This window comes from Chelonoidis abingdonii, chromosome 17 (genome assembly GCF_003597395.2).
Source record: "Chelonoidis abingdonii isolate Lonesome George chromosome 17, CheloAbing_2.0, whole genome shotgun sequence".
Taxonomy (NCBI): Eukaryota; Metazoa; Chordata; order Testudines; family Testudinidae; genus Chelonoidis; species Chelonoidis abingdonii.
Window position 1 is genome coordinate 31,908,726 of NC_133785.1, and position 22,879 is coordinate 31,931,604.

Below are 22,879 nucleotides of genomic sequence, written 5' to 3' on the forward strand. Positions count from 1 at the left end.
GGGTGGTCGAAGATACGGCCGCTGCAGTCGCTGCCAAAGAAAATGGTGCCCCCAAATCCTAGTGCCCTAGGCGACTGCCTAGGTTGCCTAAATGGTTGCACCAGCCCTGCCGAGAGGGGCTCTTACCTTCTCAAACGCAGAAGGAGTCATGGTATGATGCTAGTGTGCCTTGGCCACAGACAGGAGGGAATTAATTAAAAACAGGGAAAAAAGATTAGCTACCACAAAGATGAAATGCCACAAAGACTGCTGCTCTCTGCACCAGCCCCAAATTAGAATTATTTGCTTATTTTTTGAAAGTGAAAGAAACATAGATGTTGCTTAATACACAAATTGGAGAACAAGATCATTACCCAAAAGACCAAGCAAGATAGTTTTAATTCATTATTTATTATTATTATTGTCTACTATGGTAGCACCTGGAGCCCTAATCAAGGACCAGGACTCCATTGTGCTAGGCCCTGTGCAAACTTGGAATAGAAAGACAGTCCCTGCCCCAAAGAGCTTATCTGCTTCTCAAGACTTAGCAAATAGAAAAATTCACACAGATTTTCTTGCCACCAGCTGAACCAAACAGAATTCAAAGTAAAAAAACGTAGGGAGTCAGAGGGGGTCTTGAGGTGACCAGATTCATTGTTATGTGGAAGAGTTTATAGCCAGAAACCTCAGGCCACCACCACAACAACCAAAATGTACAATGCAAACCAAACAGAAATCTGGTGGGAATTAGAGGACTGGAACCAGAATTCTAGACTAGAACCTCCACACAGTGTAGTGGTTCTGCTCCAGAAACAAAACTCGGCGACTCAGGCCCAAGTACATGTGAAGTGCATAATGTTGGACTCAAAGGACCAACTTTTCAAACATGATCACCACTGATATATTTTCAGCCTCCACCCCACCCCCAAATTGGCAAACACCATTGAATGATTGTCTGCACAAGCCATTTCTTTGATTAAATGAATATCTGGCCACTTATTTTGGTGCCAGATGGGGAACTAAATACTTTGAAAATCTGATCCATATTGTGAGTGCAGAGTATTTCAAAATGTGGCCCTCTGAATACACACATGCAGGTAAACAGATTCACACACTGTAAATGCATTTGACAGTTTTGCTGAGAACTATATTTTGAGGACAAATTACACCTAAGAACTGAAGTGGATAAGATAAGTAATGAAATAGGGGTGTTTTTGGGTTAACATATCCAAAAATAATCTATAAAATGCTTGGTCAATCTTCTTTCAAGGTCTGTTACAAGTACAGTAATCTTTTGTGTAAGAAAACAAAATAGAAACACACTGTTCCTTCCAAGCATGGTTCGAAGCATCTTTAAATTCAGCTTTTTTTCTTTCCAGGCTTTACAGCCTTACTTTTTATAGTTAAAAGTAATTTTAAAGCAAAAAAGAACATAAACAATATACACTGACTCTTGACACTCCATTGCTTTTTTAAACTAGAATAATAAAAATTTGCAAATGAACAAAAGAGTGGGAGGAAGATATCTAATTTACAATGTTTTTGAGATAAAGAACACTACAAAAAAAGATCAATGTGAATAATAAAGCATTGTTAACTGAGTCATGACATTTCTATTCTCAGTGAAGATTTGAACAGTAGAACTCTGCAAATGAGCACCTTATGCCATTTTCAAAGTGGGAGGAAGATGTATAATTATAATTTTTAAAGTGAAGAGAATTAAAAAAACTGTGAAAAAGTTTATTGAAAAACATATCGACATATCAATATGACATAAATTACTTTAATTTTATTAAACTAGATGGGGGGAAACGCTCTCTCGCTTTTTTTTTTTTTTTTTTTTTTGACTGGCTGCAGAATATGTTCCTTGAAAAGAAATTGCTTTATGAAAAAACTCGTTTGCTAAGATGAAACAGCACTGAATGTCAGCACTACCATATATTTATTCTGTAACTCTTCCAACAGCTGAGATCTATAAAAGAAATATATTTTCAAAACAGTTTTAACCTCCATTGTCTTGATCACTTGCATTAACATTTTTCATGTCACCTACTGAAATCCCTAACAGGAACCTTTTATTCAGTCAAAATTAACAAATCTATTTTTAAAAAACAGCCGCTGAAGAGTCAGAAAGACATAAGGTTGTGTATTTTATTTGACATATATTTTCAGCTGTCTCTCTCGTTTGTGGGATGAGAGCAACATTTTATACTGATGTTATCAACTCTGGGGAGGAGGGTGATTTTGAGAGTGAGGAAAACAAAGTCTGCTCCCACTGCATGTGTGCCTTAAATTAAGAATAAAAATATAGTGTTGATCAGATCACTAGAATGGAGCCTTTTACTGTCTTGGCATTCATGAAGCTGGGAGCCAGCTGTAAAATTATAGTTTGGGCCTAATTTTATGCATAGATATATGCATATGGCTCCCATTTACTTCAAAGGGAATTGCGCACATGACCAGTTTGACCTTCACCTCTTCCATCTTTAAGGCTGCACAGAGCCAGAGTAAATAGGCTAAACGCAGGAAATTTAAAGGAGTTAGGGACATAGAACAGGATTTTCAAAGTGACTAGTGATTTTGGGTGCCCAACTTGAAAAATCTCAGAGGGCGGGTGTGCAGCACTTTCTGAAAATCAGACCCCTTCCATGTTTCATTTTGGACACTCAAAATCACTAACCACTTTGAAAATCTTGGCCATAGAATCTATTCCCAATACAAAAGTAAGGTGCAGGGAAGTCCCTTCATGGCTATTAGTTCCAATATCTGGACTGGCTTGGGATCCCTGCCAAACCCCTATTAACTGGCTCCTTCTGGCCACTGGAACTATATATGCCACCGTGCCAGCATAGGCATGGCTAGCGTGGAGTACATTGCAGTAGTCCCCTGTTGTATTGTAGCAGGGTGTGCCAATTAGTGAATTTCACTCTTTGGACCAGCTTCTGCCACCTTTACTCACTGAGAGTTATACTTTATTCCTTGATTAGGCCCATTGACTTCAATGGGGATTTCTCCAGAAGAGAGGCACTACTCGCTGTAAGGATGGCAATATAAATATTCATATAGTGCGGACAGCAGTGAAGGTATATGACGCGGGTGGCCAAAGTGTGGCTTGCAAGCCATATTCAGCTCTTTTACCATTAAAGTGCAGCTCACAGAACCTTCCCCCCACCCCCATTCTCCATCTACCAGATGAGGGAGAAGCTCAGGGCCTCTGCCTTGCAGCGGGGTGGAGGGGTCCTGCAAAGACATTGTCATCAAATCATACTGCATAAAGTTAAGCACATGCATAATAAGACTCTGCAAGATAAGGGCCAGGGAGAGGGGAAAAGGATATATTATAAAGAGTGATCCATGGTGCACAAGTCTTTTTATGTCACTAGGTGAGAAGGCTTTGGTACTAACCCAGTTGATTTTCCTCTATATTTTCCTCCTATATCCATCTATTTCTCACACATTTTTTGCATTCCACATTTGCCTCCCTCCTGTTTCTGTGCCCAGCTGTTCTCACCTCCTGAATCTAGGTTAGTAAAGGGAAGTAAATTAAACCATTCTTTGAACAGATTTCAGTATTTAAAAAACCCCCAAACCTCATTTTCATTCATCACATTAAAATTCAAAATGAATAAAAAATGTTGAAGGTGGAAAAATGTTGTTGCTGGGGTTTTTTTTTGTGGGGGGATAGGGGGAAGGGGGGATGTTCTTATTTCAAAACCAGTTAAAGTTATATACATATATTGGCTTAATTAATTTTTAGAATATCTGTATAATTTGTAAGAAGTATTAATGGAAGTGGATGGGATGGGTTTAATCAACACATTCCTGTCAGACTTTAGGATCTGGGCCAAAATATTTGGCCAGCCCTGTGATAGACATAATGAGTCAATAGAAGACTTTAGAGTCTATCGGGTCACTGATTCATGAACTAAGAATTTATGTGATGGGATCAAAAATCCCTCCTACAGAGATCACACCGTTAGCTTTACCCTTCCCACAGCAAAAACCAGTAAACCCAAAGCTTCTGTGAATTATTAATCCATCATCATAAATCAGAAGAGAGGAGCTCTCACAATTTCATGATGTCATGAGAAGCCCAACATGTATTTTCAGCCTTGCTTCCATGCTGCAAAAATAAGCAGTTTCTAAATCCCTTGTATCCTAAAGCCTGAGCCCAGTAAAATATGGTCAGCATGAGACAGTAAAAATGGCCAAGAATATACTCTTCTTTAACAGTTGGGTTTAGAACAGTTGCAGCTCTCTCTCTTTCTCTCTCACTTTCTTTGAAATTAATCAGAACAGTTCTATTAAGGTGTGTTTACTCATTGCCACTGTGAATACTTTGAGGGAACAGGGAATGATCTTGTGGAAGATATGGAATTTCAGAGTTCTTAATGCACCAAAATACAGTGAGATTTAAAGGATCATAACAGCAGGACCTCCTCACCTAAGATCTTGTTGCTCTGGGAGGAGTACGCTCGCTAGTCAGCCTTTAGACTGCGCTGTGGGAGATGATGACAATCCAGCACAGAGCAGGAGGAGTTCCATACAGCTGCCCCTGCAGTGACTGGCCCCTGGAAGACATCGGAGATAACGGGCCTGCTCCTTTAGTCCCTCAGAAGACCTGCCACAGCAGGTAAGATATGGAGGCAGGGGGCTTAGTGGCAGAATTGCAGGACCTCTTCCATCTCCCCTGAAAGGCTTCTTTGCTGAACATTTCAGAACCTCAGGTGAAGTTCACCTACTGTTTGGTACTGAGGATGTGTATGTTTAGATTCTTGGTAAGACTCCATAGCCTTCTCATATTCTTATTGTAATCCTGCAGACTCTCCTCCTTTCCTAGCCTTCAAATTCCCTGTACCTCTGTAAGGCAGTGGCTGGTGGGAAAACAGACCAAACTGAAGTCAGTTAAAAGAGCTAGAAAGTTCCACCTTTTCACATGGCAACACAAACCTTGGCTTTTGGTTTTACTTTTGCTGTGACTCTATTCAAGCCAACTGAGCTCAGTTCAAAACATTAAAAATACAAGAGTTATTTTCCTTCAGGTCCAATGTAGTCCTGCCTACTTCATCTAGGGATTGAATGGACATGGCACATAGCTACCACAGTGATGGGTGAATGATAAATTAGATAGACAGAATGACAGAAGTAATGCAAATTGGGATAAAAAAGATCAGCCAGGCATTCCCTTTTTTACCTTTTCTCCTGATACAAGTACATGGTGACTTTTGATAAAATTAAAAAGCAAAATATTTAAAATTGATGGAAAATTTTCACATAATACATAATTAACCAGTGGAACTCTTTGCCACATGATATTAAGACAAATATCTTAGTCTGATTCTAAAAAGGATTGGACATTCATAGGGATATTAAAAACAACATCGGCTTTAATATTAAAAATGTATGAGAGATTTCAACCCTTATGCTTCAGGACTTAGGCCAACCACTAACTTCCTGGGCTTAGGAAGGAATTTGCTCCATAGGGATGTTATTGCGAGATTGCACATTGGTAGTGGGGGTGGTTAACACTTTCTTCTGAAGCTTCTGGTACAGTCTATGGCTGCACAGATTGACCTGAGAAGGTATATGAGTAGACAGAGACTTCTTCATCAGGGTGCATTTCTTTCCCCACCCCCTCTTGATTTGTTTTAGTGGATAGTTTGTTGAAGTTGATTTGACTGTTAAAAAACACAGGCATATATGGGTATATGATAGCTGTGCTACACACATATTTAGAAGGTGGCAATGGGGTTTGCCCTCCTGACAATCTCTAATTGTAAGTTATTTTTTATATTCACATTTCAAATTGATAATAAATAATATCAACTGCACATAATATATTTTAAAGATTATTTGGCTTCATTTATTTTTCCAAGCACTAAACCCATTACTGACCATTATAGTATCAAACTATTAAAAAAATGCTAACCACTTTTTTATGCTGGTCTAGCATAATCTTTATTTCTATAGACACTTTGTGCAAACATTAAATTGATAAAAGACATAATGCAGGTAGAGCCACAGCTGGACTTAAGGTAATTACATAAAAATGAAATGGAGACCTATAATGGTACACTGCATTCTCCCCCATTGCACTGTTTTCTGGAAGTAAGGATCCTGCTTGCCATAGCAAGTTGCTTGCTATGGTGAGTGCATCATGACTTGATCTAGCTGTCCAAGACAAGTATAATATTACTTAGGAGGAGAGACTGACACCAAAAATGTACTGTATTTTCAAAGATGTCATATTCTTTAAAAAACAGAGAAGTCCTTGAGTAGCATCTTTTGTTACTCTTTTGTTTGATGGTGCTGTATTGAGAAATTCAGGTTGTGTCTATGCATCTATATTTCTAGTTTTGATTTTTCCTCAAATGCACTTCAAGGATAAAACTTGAAGCATGAATACTAGCTGTCTGTGGATGCAATAAATGTTAGACTCGCATTTATTGACTATTTCCATCTGATTTTTCAGTCTAGTTCCATTGAAGGAATAAGTGTATTGTGAGGGTGAGTGCATTATTTGCAGTCAAACACTCGTTTGTGATCACCAACAATTGCTAGTGCAAATGATAGAAATCAAAATTCTAACTAGGCTCAGTCTTGCAAGCAGCTCTGCATAGGATGGACTCCTGGATCTGCACATTCTGAAATCAGTGGGTCTCAGAGTGGATATGGAGGGGTCTGCCCATATGGATCTGTTTGCAAGGCTGGAGCCTGAGTGACCTGTGAGAGTGAATGTCTTTTGCACCCACAATACAGGTAGTTGTCTAAATTCTATCCCTTGTGACTGCAATTGGTCATAACCATCAACTGAGGGGGAAACATTGATGGTGTCTGATTACCGGCTTTTTTTGAAAACCAGGCTTTCAAATGAGAATTTATTTTAGAAGATGCCGTAGATTCAAATGAAACAAAATGTACTTTAATGTAAGACAGCCAATATTTCTTCATTTGTAGGTGGGTCTATCATCAGCAACTCATCAAAATAGATTCACACACATATGTACCTACTTCCACATTTCCATATCTATATCTGTATCTGTATCTATATCTGCACACCTACATTATAGTTTGAACAAGATGTATATGGTAGTAAACCAACCTGCTTCTTGAAATGCTTGTAACTGGGATTAACATATCAATTGAAACAAAATATGAACTGAGGGAAAAAGTCACTGATTCTAAGTTTGACTGGAATCAATGGGAGCGTTGCCTTTAACTTTTATGGAAGCACCATCAGGTTGCTGGTGTAGAGACTTCCATATTTGCCTGTAACACTTTCACTTTCCTGAACATGTTCTAACATTTCAGAACATTTCTGTAATTCACAGAAAACTAAATTCTGCTCAGCTACACCTGTGCAACTCCAGTTTAAGTCAACAGACTGGATACCAGAGAGTACTTATCACAGTATTTATCAACTAATATTGAGGCTCACATCTTTTATTTGCTTTCTCAGATAACTATGGTGTGGACTATGCAATAAAACCCGTGTCGGAGAAAAGTTTACCAATACATTAAAAGTAAATTGCTTCCTTCTGAGATCTAATAGCTCTATTTGTGCATCCTCTTTTTTTTTTTAAGCCTTTCCTACTTGGAGATACTGCATAGTACAGTGTCATTGAATAAAAATGGCAGAGAAATTTTTGACTAGTCCCTCATCTATGTAAAGTGGAAAATCCCAGTTCATGCACTTATAAATACACTCCAAGATAGTCAATTTTACTGCATTCTGGACTGACCAGGCTGGACAATGAATCGATATGTGTTTGATTTTATGCAGCTGATGTGAAAGAGATGTTACCTTTAGGAAGGGTATATTATTAAACTAGCAAAATCCCACTTCTGCTCTGCTAGTGATGCAGTCTTCATTGCCCACTTGTTAAATTTTCAAACAAGCCCTCCCACCTCTCAAACTTCTGGAGGAGCTCCCCCTAAACACCTGCAAATCTCCCTCATTGTCCTTCCTCAAATCCCTCCTTAAAGTTTTCTTTTGCCCTGATGCCCGCAAAAAACTTGACAACAGCTAAGCAGTGGGTGTGCTGTGAGCACTGTCTAGTATGCTGATCAATACTGCCTTATTGTTTCCTTGTGCTCCTTTGTTTGCCTGTTGTCTTTTGTTTTTTGCTTGAATTGTACGCCCTTTGGAGCCGAGACCATCCTTTTGTTCTGTTTCTACAGTGCCTAGCATGATGGAATGGGGTGCACAGCAGAAAAGAGGGGAATGGGGCTAACATGAAGTCTTGGGGGGAAATGAGGTCCCGGGAATGGGTGGAGGAGAGAATGAGGGGAACAAAGAACCTCTGAGGGGAGGGAGATTGGGGGACATGGTATGGGGAAAGGGGGGCACACAGAACCCATGGCATGGGGGCACACAGCCCCTGCCATGGAGTGAAGTGGGAATGGGGTACACAGAGCAGCTAGTATGGGGGGGAAATGGGGGACCCTGGGAATGTCAGGAGGGGGCAATGAGGGGCACGTGGAACCTCTGGCAGAGAGGATGGGGGGAGAGTTGCAGGAAGTTCCTGAAATGGTAGGGGATGGGAGGGTGGCATACTGGAAACTTGGTGGAGGGAATGAAGGGAGGCAAAGAGCTACAGAAGCTATGGAGTGTGCACCCCTTAGTTATAATGAAAATAGTTTTACCAACAACAGCTCTGCTCCCTTAGAAGCCTATGTGGACAAAGGAGGGATTTTCACTCCAGAGTTCCTTCGTAGCATACCTTGTCTTCTTTTTTTAAAAAAAAAAAAAATTTAAAAAAGGGATCAAAGTTAAAAGTCAAATATACAGCCCCGTACTTCAACTTTATATTCTCCCCATGTTCTTACACTTCACCAACCTCTAGCCAACTTTTTGGTCTCTGCGAATTACTTCGTGTACAGGCAATTTAAATTACATGCAGGCTGACTGTGTGATAATTTAAACTGATTGTTAATTATTTCTGTAAGTAAATAGCTACTGCAATCTCTATAATCACCAAGGTTTCTCTAGCTATCAACCTTTTTCTTAGCTGCTCTTTATTATACAGTACGGAGCAAAAGCACGTGGGGGGGAAATGATATGTAGGATCTCTTTCTGGACCCTTGCCACAGAAGGCAGCCCAGCTACTCAAAAACCTTTACAGCTCTTCTTAGAATTAAATGTTTGCAAAACTGAGCTGTTTGTAGAGATTGATTTTCTGTATATAGCTTAAGAGGAAGCATATCATGAGATTTAGGTTAGATAAAAAGTAAGGCTCTGTGTGATGTGAGGTGCCAGTGTTAATCGACTGGAGATAAGAGTTGATGAGGTTTTATCATTCCAGTACCAACGAGACTGACTATTAGTTATGTTTCTTGGCCTTTCGGTCACTTTGGAGAGCAAGTAGAAAGCAGCTATCAGAGCAAGTTTACTAGTGCCCGAGACATTCCTCAAGGTTAGACTGAGCTCAAAATTATCTTAAACCATTCCCTACTTGGTCCTTAAAATTAAGACCTATTTGGAAAGTCATAATTTTCCCCCTGGTTTTTAAGCTGCATCTCTCACATTATTGTAGCATGTGAATTAACCCATCTTTTAGTCCCCAGAACTAGAACATCCAAGGCACAAATGAAAATGAAGTCCTGAAATGCAGCATAAGGGTTCTAATCAGAAACCACCTGGCTCTCTTTGCAACAAAATTATGAGTCATGGCAAAAGAACAATCCATGCTGTCCCAGCTGCACAAAGGTACCACCTACATGCCGTTGTACGTCATGTAGCTGGCTGCCAGTCTAAAGAAAACAGTGATGCAGTTGAAAAGTAGTAAGATAACCTTTTTGCCTCCTAGTCTACTACCAAGAATCATAGTTGCAACAGCTAGCATGCCACTTCAATTTGATTCCATTTGAATAAAAGTCTGTATAGCCTAGTTTGATCATGCCCCATTGAAGTCCATGATCGTTTTTCCACTGAATTCTCTGGATGTAAGAGAATACCTTAAACTGTAAGCCTGCAAACCCTTAATTTTTGAATACTCTTTTCCAGGCAAATACTCCCATTGAAGTCATTGGGACAACTATGATGAGTAAGGCCAAGGCTGGGGAGTAAGGATTCATAGGATTGGGTCCACAGGTTGGGAAAATCTGAAAATGTCATTCGTTTGGTCCATTGGCTTAGTGCTACATATATGCCTTCTATTCCCTTCCCCCAGATATCCAGCTTACAAGTGAAAAACATAAAGACAAGAAACCTATGAAAGGCATTATGAGTTCGGTGTCGGAATTCAGCATCACAGACGCTCCATCCAAGGACACCAAAAATGAGAAGAAATTGTCAGACTCTAGTACATCATCATTATCTTCCCTTGAGAAGTGCAGGACACAGTTCACCTACATCGAAAATGATGCATCAGTTCATCAGAGAGACAGTGATGGTATGTTTTGTAAAACAGATTAAATGTAAGCAGATTTCTAGATAATATCCATTTAAAGAGTGCCCTATTTCAGTTGAAACACCTGCTTAAACATTGACCAGGAAGTTCAAGAATTGAAACAAATCAATCATGAGATGTCCTAGAGATTGTTTACAGTAGAGGTGGGAATCTAAGGAAGATTGCTTTAAAGTGGCCATGACATGAGGGTTCTTATTGCCAGGCCATAATACGAGAATTTAAGTCCAGTGGGGACACGTCTGTGCCTGTGTGTGGGTCTTAGGAAATAGTCTTTGCATAAGGATGCTCCGTAGGCATTCGAGGCACAGACTTCTTCTCCCCAGGCAGCAGAATGGCATTGTTATTGCTACTGCAGCTGCACCTATGAGCCCAGAACACCCCTTATGCACAGTGGCTTGCCTACTGGACACATATAGTTGTGGGTCCATTCCTTCTCCCTTCCCTTCCCCCCACCCAGTCCCAATTCTGCTGCTGTGAGCCTGCTGCAAAGACTCACAGAGGATCTCAGTGAAGAGGCCTTTTATTCTGCCCCTACTTATGCAGAGTCCAGCCTCCTGCTTATGCTGCTTTCGAATCCTGATTCGACATGGTACTTAGACATTTGCCCAACTAAGCCTGGTAGTAGCAGCCCTGACTTCAATGTGCTTAAATATAGACATGTGCTACTGAACCTAAGTGAAGCATGGCCTTAAGGCTTTTGATTCTGGCCTGCCTTTGCTAACCAATATGACCTCATATATGCAAAATACTAATGTTTATCTCAGTATGTCACATGACTGGGTTTTTAAAAACTTGTTTTCTCCCAACTTGAAAGCAAAATGCTATATAAGACTGTTAAAATAGAGAACTTGCCTGATTTTTGCATACTTCACGAGTGCACCTCTAACCCAAAGAAATGTTCACACTTTCTAAAAGGAAATGTATGTGGCTGCTAGTCCAAAATGTGCATGCGGCTATTATTTGGGGTTGTTTTTCTTTTACATGAAGAAAACAAGTTATTTCTCTCTCTTTCATTATTACACAAGTCATTAATGTGCCAACACAATAACTGGTTTTCATAAGAATTTCACTATCCATTATCAGAGGGGTAGCCGTGTTAGTCTGGATCTGTAAAAGCAGCAGAGAATCCTGTGGCACCTTATAGACTAACAGATGTTTTGGAGCATGAGCTTTCGTGGGTGAATACCCACTTCATCAGACGCATTAGTGGAAATTTTCCAGGGGCAGGTATAATATATATATTCTAGCAAGCAAGCTAGAGAAACGAGGTTAGTTCAATCCGGGAGGATTGAGGCCATTTTCTAGCAGTTGAGTGTGAAATACCAGGGGAGGAAAACTGTTCTGTAATTGGCAAGCCATTAAGTCCTTTGTTTAGTCCTGGAGCTGATGGTGTCAAATTTGCAGATGAACGTGAAGCTCAGCAGTCTCTCTTTGAAGTCTGTCCTGAAGTTCTTTGCTGCAGGATGGCCACCTTAAGGTCTGCTATAGTGTGGCCAGGGAGTTTGAAGTGCTTCTCCTACAGGTTTTGTATTTGCCATCCTAAGATCTGCATTTGGTTCCATTATCTTTCCGTAGGGGAGACTATCGCAGTTTGGTCCGATGTACATAGCAGAGGGGCACTTGCTGGCATATGATGCGTATATTACATTGGTGGACGTGCAGGTGAATAACCGTGATCGGTGTGGGATCTTGGTTAAGTCTGTATTGGATTGTCACTGGTGTATAATGTGCGGCAGAGTTGGGGATCGAGTTTGTTGCATGGTTGGTTCATGAGCTAGAAGTTACTATGGTACGGTGTGCAGTCTGCTTGGTTGAGAATACGTTTCAGGTTGGCAGGCTCTGTGGGCAAGGATTGGCGTGCCACCCAAGACCTGTGAAAGTGTGGGATCATTGTCCAGGATGAGTTGTAGATCCCTGATGATGCATTGGAGGGGTTTTAGCTGGGGGCTGTATGTGATGGCCAGTGGAGTCCTGTCGGTTTCTTTCTTGAAGTTCATGCTCCAAAACGTCTGTTAGTCTATAAGGTGCCACAGGATTCTCTGCTGCTTTTACTATCCATTATGTATCCAGGCACCAAAGCAGAACACCCAGGGTCTGTAGACTTAGTACAGACTACATCTTGTGTAAACCAGCGTAACGACACTGAAGTCAATGAAGTTACGCTAATTTACAGCAGCTGAGGTTCTAGTCCTAAATATGCTCATAGACATGATACACCCCAATGAAATATCTGTGATGCTCTTGTTCCATAGACTAAAGTTCCTTATGTGGACATTTTATAAAAAAGCATTGGGGAGGATTTTATTCAATATAAATGAAACGTGTCAGCTGTATCACGTTAATGATCCTTGAATTAAGAACTACTAAGTACAGATCAACACAATAAACCACAATGCTCCAAAGGAACCATTATGATATATTGTATTGCTGATTCTGTAATAATTGTAGTGCTTCATATACTTCTAGCAATATTGGAGTGCATTCAATCTTCTTTAAAGAGGTGAAGTAGTTATTCCATTAAGGGGGACTGATCCAGCAGTTCCAACACAAATGGGTGCTTTACCTGTGTAGTGATTACAGGAAAGGTCTCGTAAATTGTTACGGGTACACAGGAGTGGTACATATGTGAAGTAAATAACAGATTTCACACAGTTAAAAAATGAAAAGCAAAGGAAATTAACGAAAATAATCTGTGCTCAATTAAGAATGTTAAGAACTGGACCTAAGCCAAGAAAACCAAGGAAACTCAAGATTTGTGTTTGTCACTGAACACTTCATTCAATCTATTCTGACTAGTTATTGTAGCTGATTATTAGGCACACATATGGCCAATTCTTATTCTCTGATACAGCCATGGAAACACCCTAAAGCCAGTGAACCCCACTGAAGCCAGCAGTGTTACCAGGCTATAACTGAGAGAAGAATTTGGCTCACTTTGCAGAAACTGCTCTAGAAGAGTCTGATCCATAGTCCACTGATGTCAATGGAGAAGACGCCCATGACTTCAATGAGATTTGGATCAGGCCCATACCAAGACTCAGCAGTATGAATTAAGGATGAATTGACATCCACGAGCCACGAAGAGCACGAAAATGTAGAGCAAAGGCAGACCCGGAACACTATTCAAAATAGTTCTTTTGTGGTAATTAATCTAATAACGTAGAAATTGAGAGCTGAGGTCATTGTTCTCACTGAGATAAACGCAATAATGCCTTTCACAAGCAGCAAGGAAAACAGAAGAGAAAACAGGAGATTGCATCTTCTTTTATGCAGTTTGTGGCTAATTTATTTTCAAATATATAAAGGAATGCATAGGAATGGATGCTTAATTGCTAATATCTATTATTTATATACATTACCCCACTTAAAACAGAACAAAAAAGCCTCACACATGCAGAATTTGGAAGATGTGTTACATCCATTAGCACAGTTCATGGTGTGTGCTCTGATGGGAATTTAAAAGCATCTTTACTGCACATCACAGACTTTGTGCTGAAACATTATTTTATTATTAAAGTCTTGTGCTTTTTGTGTGGTCCCTTTCCTGGGTAGACCCTTAAGAACTATATCTATTCTCAGAAGATTATGTGAGCACCAGTAAGGTTAATAAATTCAGAAAAATCTGTGTTATTAGAAAACAGATCTTATTTTTTTATTTTAGAAAAAGCTGAAAAGATCCCTAATTGCTGTATTATTTTGAATTTGATATATCTTATCAAGGTGCAAGGGGGAAATTTCATAAATATAAGATACCTAAAAAGAATAGTCTTAATTACACCATGGACTACTGGATAAAATGATTACATTTTCTACACTGCAAATTTCATACAATTAAATGCAGTAGTGTCACCTTATAAAACGTTTCAATTTTCTAATTATTTCAGTTCATTTGCTCAGAAAAAAATATAAGCATGAATTTACTAAGTATCACCAAAATCTCGTCATTCTCATTCTACAGAACTGACTGGGAAGTTAGCTGTGCTTGTCTGAACTTAAATAGATCTTGACATATTGAAATAAGTATTAAAATTGATAACATTGCCAATGATATGCTACTTACGGAAATAATTTCAATCACACGCTATTTATTCTTTATTCTACCTGCTGAATAGACTTTTTTAAAAAAAATAAAGTTGGAGTGGTTCTTTTTATTTTATTTTTTTTTATCAAGAAAGCTTTTAAAAATAATCTCTGGAAACTTTCTGGCTGTGAACTTCTCAGTTAACTTCACTGGTCACGTTGCATTATGTTACATGATATATATCATGACACAACAGAACAAATGCAGCTGAATAAGATCTAACAGTTTGTCATACTAGAGCAAGAAATGTGATAACATTCAATATTTTTTCCTGAAAGTACCAGTGAAAACAATTCTCACTACTGAGAAATATTTTCCGTAAAAAAATAAAGGAAAAAAAAAACAGTTGAAAAGATTTGAGCCCTGATAATTACTTGTGTTGATCCTTCAGGAGAAAAAAAAAACCCAAACTTTGTTGATAGGCATTACAAGGTGCAGTCAAGTGCAGGGCTGCCCGGGGGGCGGGGGGGCAAGAGGGGCAATTTGCCCAGGCCCCAGGCCCCGCAGGGGCGCCCATGGGAGTTTTTCGGGGCCCCTGGAGCAGGGTCCTTCACTCACTCCGGGGTCCCCGGAAAACCATCATGGGTCCCGGGCTCCCAGAGCTTCTTCTGCTCTGGGTCGTCGATAGCAATTCAGCGGCGGGGGGTCTTTCCACTCCGGGACCCACTGCCAAAGTGCCCTTAAGATCCGTGGCGAAGGGTCCTTCCTGCACTTTGGCAGCGGGTCCTGAGATAAGTTGTCAGTGGCAATTCAGCAGCGGGCCGGTCCTTCCGCCCCAGGACCCACCTCCGAAGTGCTGGGTCTTTGGCAGCAATTCGGCGGTGGGAGACCCCCGCCGCTGAACACCCAAGGCCCCTCTAATACTCTGGGCGGCCCTGGTCACATGTGGATTCTGACATGGTATCACCACAAGTATAGCTTAGGAATAACAGCCAACAGAGAAAGAGAAACAAAAAGGTGAATGAGCAAGGGAAAAGGTCAGGTTATGGTTTCTGAAATAAGTGAATGCACTGGAAGAGCAAATCATTGGCAGAATCCACCACACTTCAAACAGCATCTCTGCCAATTTCCAAATAGTTCAGATTTGCCTCTGAACACCTTATCTTGCTTCAACACTAACAAATGGGAGCTGAGCTGTTTGGAAAACCTGGCTCCAGTTGTAGGGGCCGAGCACAGGGAAATCAAAGCCTGAGTGAGCACATTAAGGAAACCTTCTAGGGCATTTATATATACTGTAAATATGAAGTGACTGCCAAAGCACCTGCAACATTGCAGGACAATTACTCTAGTCATGATCTTGTCCTTCTGGGGCTGATGCTTGCTGATATGTAAGAGTTACTCCCTTACACAATGCTGGAAAGAAAATGACTTCCCTTTAAAATGTATCTTTCCTACTTGGTACTCTTTTTCCACGTTTCCCCCTTTTAAAAATTAAAAAGCATGTGAATTCGAAGGTGAAAAGCCTATTTAAGAGAGAGGGTGAACTGTGACCCTGGGCAGAGCATAGAATACCAAACTGCAATGTGTTAACTCTACTCTGTACTGTTCCTTTTCTGCCCGCTTTTGCAAACTAGTATTCACTGAAAGTTGAAGGCTAGGCAAATTCAGACAGGAAATAAAGGCATAATTTGTTAACGGTAAGCGTAATTAACCATTGGAACAACTTACCAAGGGTTGTACTGGTGTCTGCATCACTGACAATTGTTAAACCAAAACTGGATGTTTTTCCAAAAGGTCTGCTAGAGAGAGTTATTCTGGGGAAGTTTTCTGGCCTGTTTTACACAGGAAGTCAGACTAGATGATCACAATGGTTCCTTCTGGTCTTAGAATCTGTGAATCTATTAAATCAGACTCCTTCTAAAAATCAGCCTAGAAGCATGTGATTAATCTGTGCTGTTTTACACCACTCCACAAGTGAGTTCTGCTCTCTCGCATAAATTCATCTAAATCCTCATCCATTTGCCATGTCTAATTCTGTGATTCAGCTATACAGCATCGTATGCATCCTAACTGATCCTTTCCATATCAACAACTAATAACTAAGCACTTAGTAGACTTTAAGGGCCTGATCCAACTCTCACTGAAGTCAGTGGAACTCTTTCTGTCAGCTTTAGTGAGCATTAGTCAAAGCCCTAAAATGCTCTAATGGGCTGACAGCCCAGAAAAATATTATTTAAATACCAAGAGCCCAATCCTGAAATCTTTACATGCAGGCAAAATCTCCACTGGAAGTTTTGCCTGCAGAAGGGGTACAAGATTGGGACTGAGGATTTCTACATTGAATTACAAATTCCTATCTGAAAAAATGAAAATCTATTATGTAGCCTCTGCCAGATGCTATGTTTGAGTGGAATTACTGGCATCACACTAGAGATATGATTGTGCTTTTTTGTAATAATGTAGCACAATGGAGAGTCTCCTCACTGAGTGAAATTCACGTCTATGCAGAGGACCAGCCCAGGGCATCAACCCTACTAAAACCCCTCTGTACAAAGGTGAGTTTCACTCATATGGAATACTTTCATCCAAAAGACGGTGGGGGCTTTTCTATCCAGACCAAACAACACAGGACATCATTTTATGTAATATGTTTTACTGCTGTCATTTTTCAAAATTACATTTTAAGCTTAGTTTGTTGTCTGCAGGGATCTCTGACTTCTGGGTCTCATTTAAATGTAGTCATGCTGCCTAAATTTGGAGTGCTATGGTAGTGAATCAAGCCCTCTCTCTTTCCTGTATCTCACTCATGTTCTTTTTCCTTAGATGAATGTGCATCTCTTATCCTGGCCTGCTTGTTCTGCCAATTTTGGGACTTTCTTCTAATGCTGCCTAATACCTGTGAAAATTGGTTGATAAACATGTGCTGTCCATCCTATAGATATCACCATACCTCCAGTGAAAACCACTCCAACAATGACTGTACCTGTGACTGCGACATTGATTGCAGCATTTTGGAATCCTGTCATGAAACCAGTGAATGTCTGGAACTTGCCTTGGAGATTTCTGAAGTCTGTTATCGCTAATAGGAAACAATTGACATAATTCCCGCAAACTATCTGAATGGAAACTGACACAGTAAAAAGGATATAAGATTTTTTTAAATAATTGGAGTGTTTGCTAACCAGGGCTGTGTATGTTCTCTGATGTCCCTGTGGAAGAACTGTGTAGCATTACCAAAGAAAATCCTGTTTGTATGATTTCACATGCCACTGCAGCCAATAAAGAATGAAAACTTGTTTCCTATCTTGCAACAGATGAAAACAAAATTCCTAAATACCAGCTGTGATAATTGCTTTTCCCAGGGTCAGTCTCATGCTTTTATAAATCTCTCTGTTGCATTCAACATGGATTTCCCTCCATCCACAAACACAGGACAAATTAGGATATTCTTTTAGGAATGATATATATTAAGTCATCTTCCTAATGGATTCATGCATAAACATATATTACACATTGTTGGGTATTATTAATAATGTATGTTATAACATCATTTTATAATTAAAAATGTATTTATACAATCTCTTAAAACACACTTATATGCTCAGTTTAGGTAGAAAAGAAAATTGAGTGAATTAGAAACCATGCTAGATGTAATTACAATAAAGGTCTCTCAAAAATCTCCAGTGAATTTTGAAGAGGATTCATTTTAATAGGGTAAGATGATGCATTTTAGCAGGGTACTGCAATTCAACGGTGTATTAATGTGTGTGCCTATCATTATGTAATATCAGGTTATGCCTATTGTTCATTAGTTATAGGAAAGAGCTCCTTAAGGCTAATTAACATTAATAGAAATTGAATGCACACTTCTAGAGGAGAATTTCCCTACGGATAGCCAGTAACGCTTTTTCCCAATTTTTGTTTGTGTGATTTTTTGTAAAGAGCAGAATACTGTAAGCAATAACAGTGTTGGAAAACAGACATAAGTGCACAAAAGATAAAAAAAATGCACAAAAGATAAAAAATGACAGTATCCAACTTGGAGGCACTTACTATAGTCTGTAACACTCTCTTTATTATTCTTTTCTGATAACGGGTCTGATTAATAAAAATGAAATGAACATTGTACATTACACATGTGACAACAAAAGGATGGAAATTCAGCTACCAAGGGGCGGAGAATCTGCATATTGAGCAAAAAGGAAAATACAATAAGTTGCTCATTCGTGTGGGAGGTTTACATACTGAAGCTGGCCTGCTCTGTGGCAGCATTTGTCTTCTATGTGCACTCACAGATTTCCAAGCAAGCCCACTGATTTCAGTAAAGAAGAAATATACTGCCTATAGGGTCCAAAACAAGCATCCTTGTGGCAGGTGTACAAGATCAGATCCTCATCGGGTACAAACCAACATAGTTCCATTGAAAACAGTGCAGCTATAATGCACAGTATGTCTGTACTACAGGGGTTGTGATTGCAACTCAAGTAGACATATCCTAACTAGCTTTAATCTAGGTAGCTCAGATCCCAGAGCAGTGATGCTCTGGTAGCACATGCTTCGGTGGAGGCTAGCTCCTCAAATAATTACCCTGGGTTCCACTCCAGTAAAAGCTAATTTGGGTAGATCGACTACAGCTGCAATCACACCCATGGCAGTACAGATACCACCTGGGATTACAATATAGACATACCCTAATTTATACCATGTGAGCATCAACCCTGAAATTCACAAGAGATTTAAAAAGATGCAACAACTACTTGTGTACAGGTCTGTCCCATCTTAAGCTGGGGTTACGTTCTGCAGTTAGCGCGTAAAGCAAAAATCGCGTATAGTCAAAATTACATTGAGTGTAATGGAATCGCCCGCACTACAGAAACAGCATTTAAATTGTTATTTTCTCTTTTTTTTTGTTTTTGCCGACTGCGTAAAGCTGAAATCGATGCGACAGACCTGTATTTCTTTTCTTAAAAAAAGACCATACAGTAAAAATATTAGACTGTAATACTCTTCTTATAAATATTTTTAAGGCCTTTTAGTCTCCTTTGCAAATTCAACACTTTTTATTATAATAAAAAATATATTGCATCTGGCAAAAGGCACAGTAGACTCAACTGTACCTGATTTCTGTGCTTCTTGTTGAGCTGGGGGCTGGGGGCTGGAGTAGAATAGGTCTGTTTACATTTTGTTGTAGCATTACATGTCATACATTGTCAAGTTTTTCTCAACTTTAGCCAGTTTAAGGATTAAAATGTGTGTTTCCAAATTGTCTATCCTATGCCAGATGTCCTACTGGGGAGTAAATTTTCAGTGTGGAGAACTGGACACAGAGTTATGCATCCTTCAAACCTTTATTCACATTAGTTCTCCTTTCCTTATTCATGCAAATAGATTCATTGATTTCAGTGCACATGTGTGAAAAGGTAAGGAAGGCTACTCATGACCCTAACACTGCAATGTGATGCATACAGGAGGACCTTTGCACAGTTGGCTTGGCATCAGTCAGATTCATCAGGAGCAAAGTCTGTCCATGTGCATTGCCTAGCAGGATCGGGGTTTATTTGACTAACCCTTAGTAGAATTGGGCCCATATTTCCTATTACCTTTCAAAGGCAGCTTTTCTTCATATTGGAATCCATAGGTTCTCAACCTGTGGGTGGGGGAGTGGAGAAATGGCAAGAAGAGGACCAGGAGAGTCACAACCACAACAATGGCTAGATGGGTCAGGTCTCCCAACACTTCTTTCTGCTGTTACATCAGATCAGCACATGGAAAAAGCTGAGAACCACTGCAGCAATCAATGATGGTTTTTTAAATAGTACAGAAGTGTCTCCTCACCTAATGGTTATGGGGGCATGCTATTTTGTTTCTTGTGTTATAATGCAGATGGATATTTTTGTGCTCTACATCATGAACTAAGAAACCCTGGAAAATGTTCTTCATCTCTACGTTACCTTCATCACCAAAAGGGCTAAAAGCTCATGTCTTCCCTCATAAAATGGTTAATTGTAAAATACAGCATACTGCATGTGCATGACACATAGGAACTATTTAGCACATTGAGATCAGATAGCAGAGCAAGTGGGCTAGAATAATTTCCCCTCAAAATATTCCAAAAATTAGCTTTTCTATTTAGAGATCCATCTTATTCCCACACATACCTGACTTTCACAAGTCAGACAAAAACCATTCATCAGGTTCAGACTTAGACAGACATTGTACAGACAGGTTAAGCACATGTACTAGAAGCAATTCAGAGCTGCATTTTTTGTTTACATTAGAGAAAGGCCTACTCACCCAAGTGGGAGGCATTTGGGTGGCATCACTGGTCCATGCTGTCAGAATCAGCTGTGCTGCCAATGCGAATGTCAGCTCTGCTATGTGTGAAACCTCAACTCTTTAAGACAAGGAATAAAATATCACCATTTTGTAAATGGGAACATCTCCCTGATACTCTGCCTTCGTTTAGAAACTTTATTTTTAATCCATAAAACACTGACAGATTGGGTGGAGGAGAGAGCCAATCACAATGAGCCATTTGTTCCCCTTCTACAGAAAAGGATAATGTCCACTGCAAACTTTCTGAAAGTCTCCTCATGAAGATTCCTCTGCATCCTCCTCTCCCCCACCCCACCCTGGAGAAAATGGCCTTGCACTCCACAGAAGGCTCATAGGGCACAACATGGATCAGGCTTGTAATCACTTTAAAGGGACAGATTGCTATTCACTATATATTTTTACAGCTCCTAGCACAGTGTGGCCCTGACGTGATTGGTCTCTCACTGCTGCTGCTATATAAATGTTAAACAATAAAATTGCACTGAAACAAAGTTCTATTCCCACAGACCACAGGTCTGGCATCTGCTTCCCCATGGCAATCTGAATCCCTTAAGATGTGCAGGAGAGGAACCCAGGACCAGTGTCCTCAACCCAAGAAAATGGCCAGGTATAGAGAGGAGAGCAGGCTGCATTGGCCCCCTTCAATATCCTCCAGCTTCTGAGAGCTCCAGGGCTGATTTTACCTTCTGAAACAACCTCAGCTTAACCAGGATCACCAATGTCTTTCAAGCAGGCAGCGGTGGCATGACTCTGATTAGGATCCTTAGGCATTGCTGTAATATAGATAAATTACTATTAATTATTATTATGTCATTCCTGTGTTGTTTTTTTTAAATAAGGTTTATACTGAGAAACTGCACATTATTTTAATCATACAGCATATAAATTGTACAGCCTATCAAGTACAGGCAAAATAATGAACCCCCCATAATGACCTGGATTTTCTAAATATTGCCCGTAAGAAACATTGGCATCTGATCTGTGTTCCATGGCCTGTATAAAATGAGTTGGTGGACCTGGGCCAGCTCCTAATGGACATGTGCCTACATCATAAGCACCACCAATATAATAGGCACCCTGAGCAAAGATGCCAAGGATTGAGTGTACACAGAGCCCTTCCTGGCCCTTATGGAAGCTCCTCTGTGCCCTGGGTCAAGGCACAATGTAAAGAGCAGTGCCTGTGGTGCATCAGCTCCCTTAATAAAGGGCTTTGTTCTCCAGAAACATCAGCTGGTGTCTGATGTCCGCTTTAAAATAAGGGTAATAATATAATTCTGAAATCTAGGGATCAAATCCTGCCTCCTTTCTAAAGCAAATGGGATAGATTGGGGGCAAATGGGAACATAATTTAGGACTTAGGCATCAGAATTCACCTAGCTCTCAAAATGCTTGAGCATCCATTATTATCCCAATTTTACAGATGGGGAAACTGAGGCACAGCTGTTATTGTGATTTGCACAGGCACCAGGTCTGGAAACAGAACCCAGTTCTTGTGACTTCCTGGCCAGTTCACTACCCAGTGGATCATGCTACCTCCTTATAAAATTGAAAGGAAAAAAAAGATGTTCACAGACATTCTAGGGATGGCATGCCAGAACAGAATGTGTTAAAATGACAAAATAATATTGAAAAACTATGCTTCTATCTTGGACAGTCTTGCAACTGAAACATAGTTATGTTCATCCCCAGACAGCATTATACTAAAACGGACATGGCACAAAAGGAAAAAGAATCATATGAGTACACAAGAAAATGATCATCAATGTCATTAACTGTATACACAATATATATTGCCAGCTTTGCCATGTTTTTCTTTGGAATAAAAATAACAGCAAAGAAAAGAGGGAGATTTTATTAGATCAACTGTATAAAAAGCATGAATGGCTTCCATTAGCATGGCACACTTGAGAAAGGACAAGATTTAAGTCTAATATAAATATGAGAAAATTATACAACTGAAGTGACATGTCCTGTTTAGAAAAGACAGAGCACAGAGAAAGAAGTAAGAAGACAGCTGAGAATTTAGTTTTATAGTGTTAAAATGTATGTTTCGTCTTGTACAGTATTTACAACTCCCTGGCTTGAACGTCCTGTTAATGCTTCTATTTTATACTGTACCTGCTGTAGCTAT

The 22,879-nt window shown here is 39.8% G+C and overlaps 1 protein-coding gene across 1 annotated transcript in view; it reads left to right on the forward strand.

Annotated features, from left to right (window-relative positions):
• Nucleotides 1–17,495, forward strand: part of MDFIC2 (MyoD family inhibitor domain containing 2) — a 54,890-nt gene extending 37,395 nt beyond the window's left edge. Inside the window, exons 3-4 of the mRNA XM_032772869.1 lie at nt 10,152–10,373; nt 17,236–17,495. Coding sequence (XP_032628760.1) covers nt 10,152–10,373; nt 17,236–17,495 — 482 coding nt within the window. The remainder of the gene's footprint in view (nt 1–10,151; nt 10,374–17,235) is intronic.
• The last annotated feature ends 5,384 nt before the right edge of the window (nt 17,496–22,879 follow it).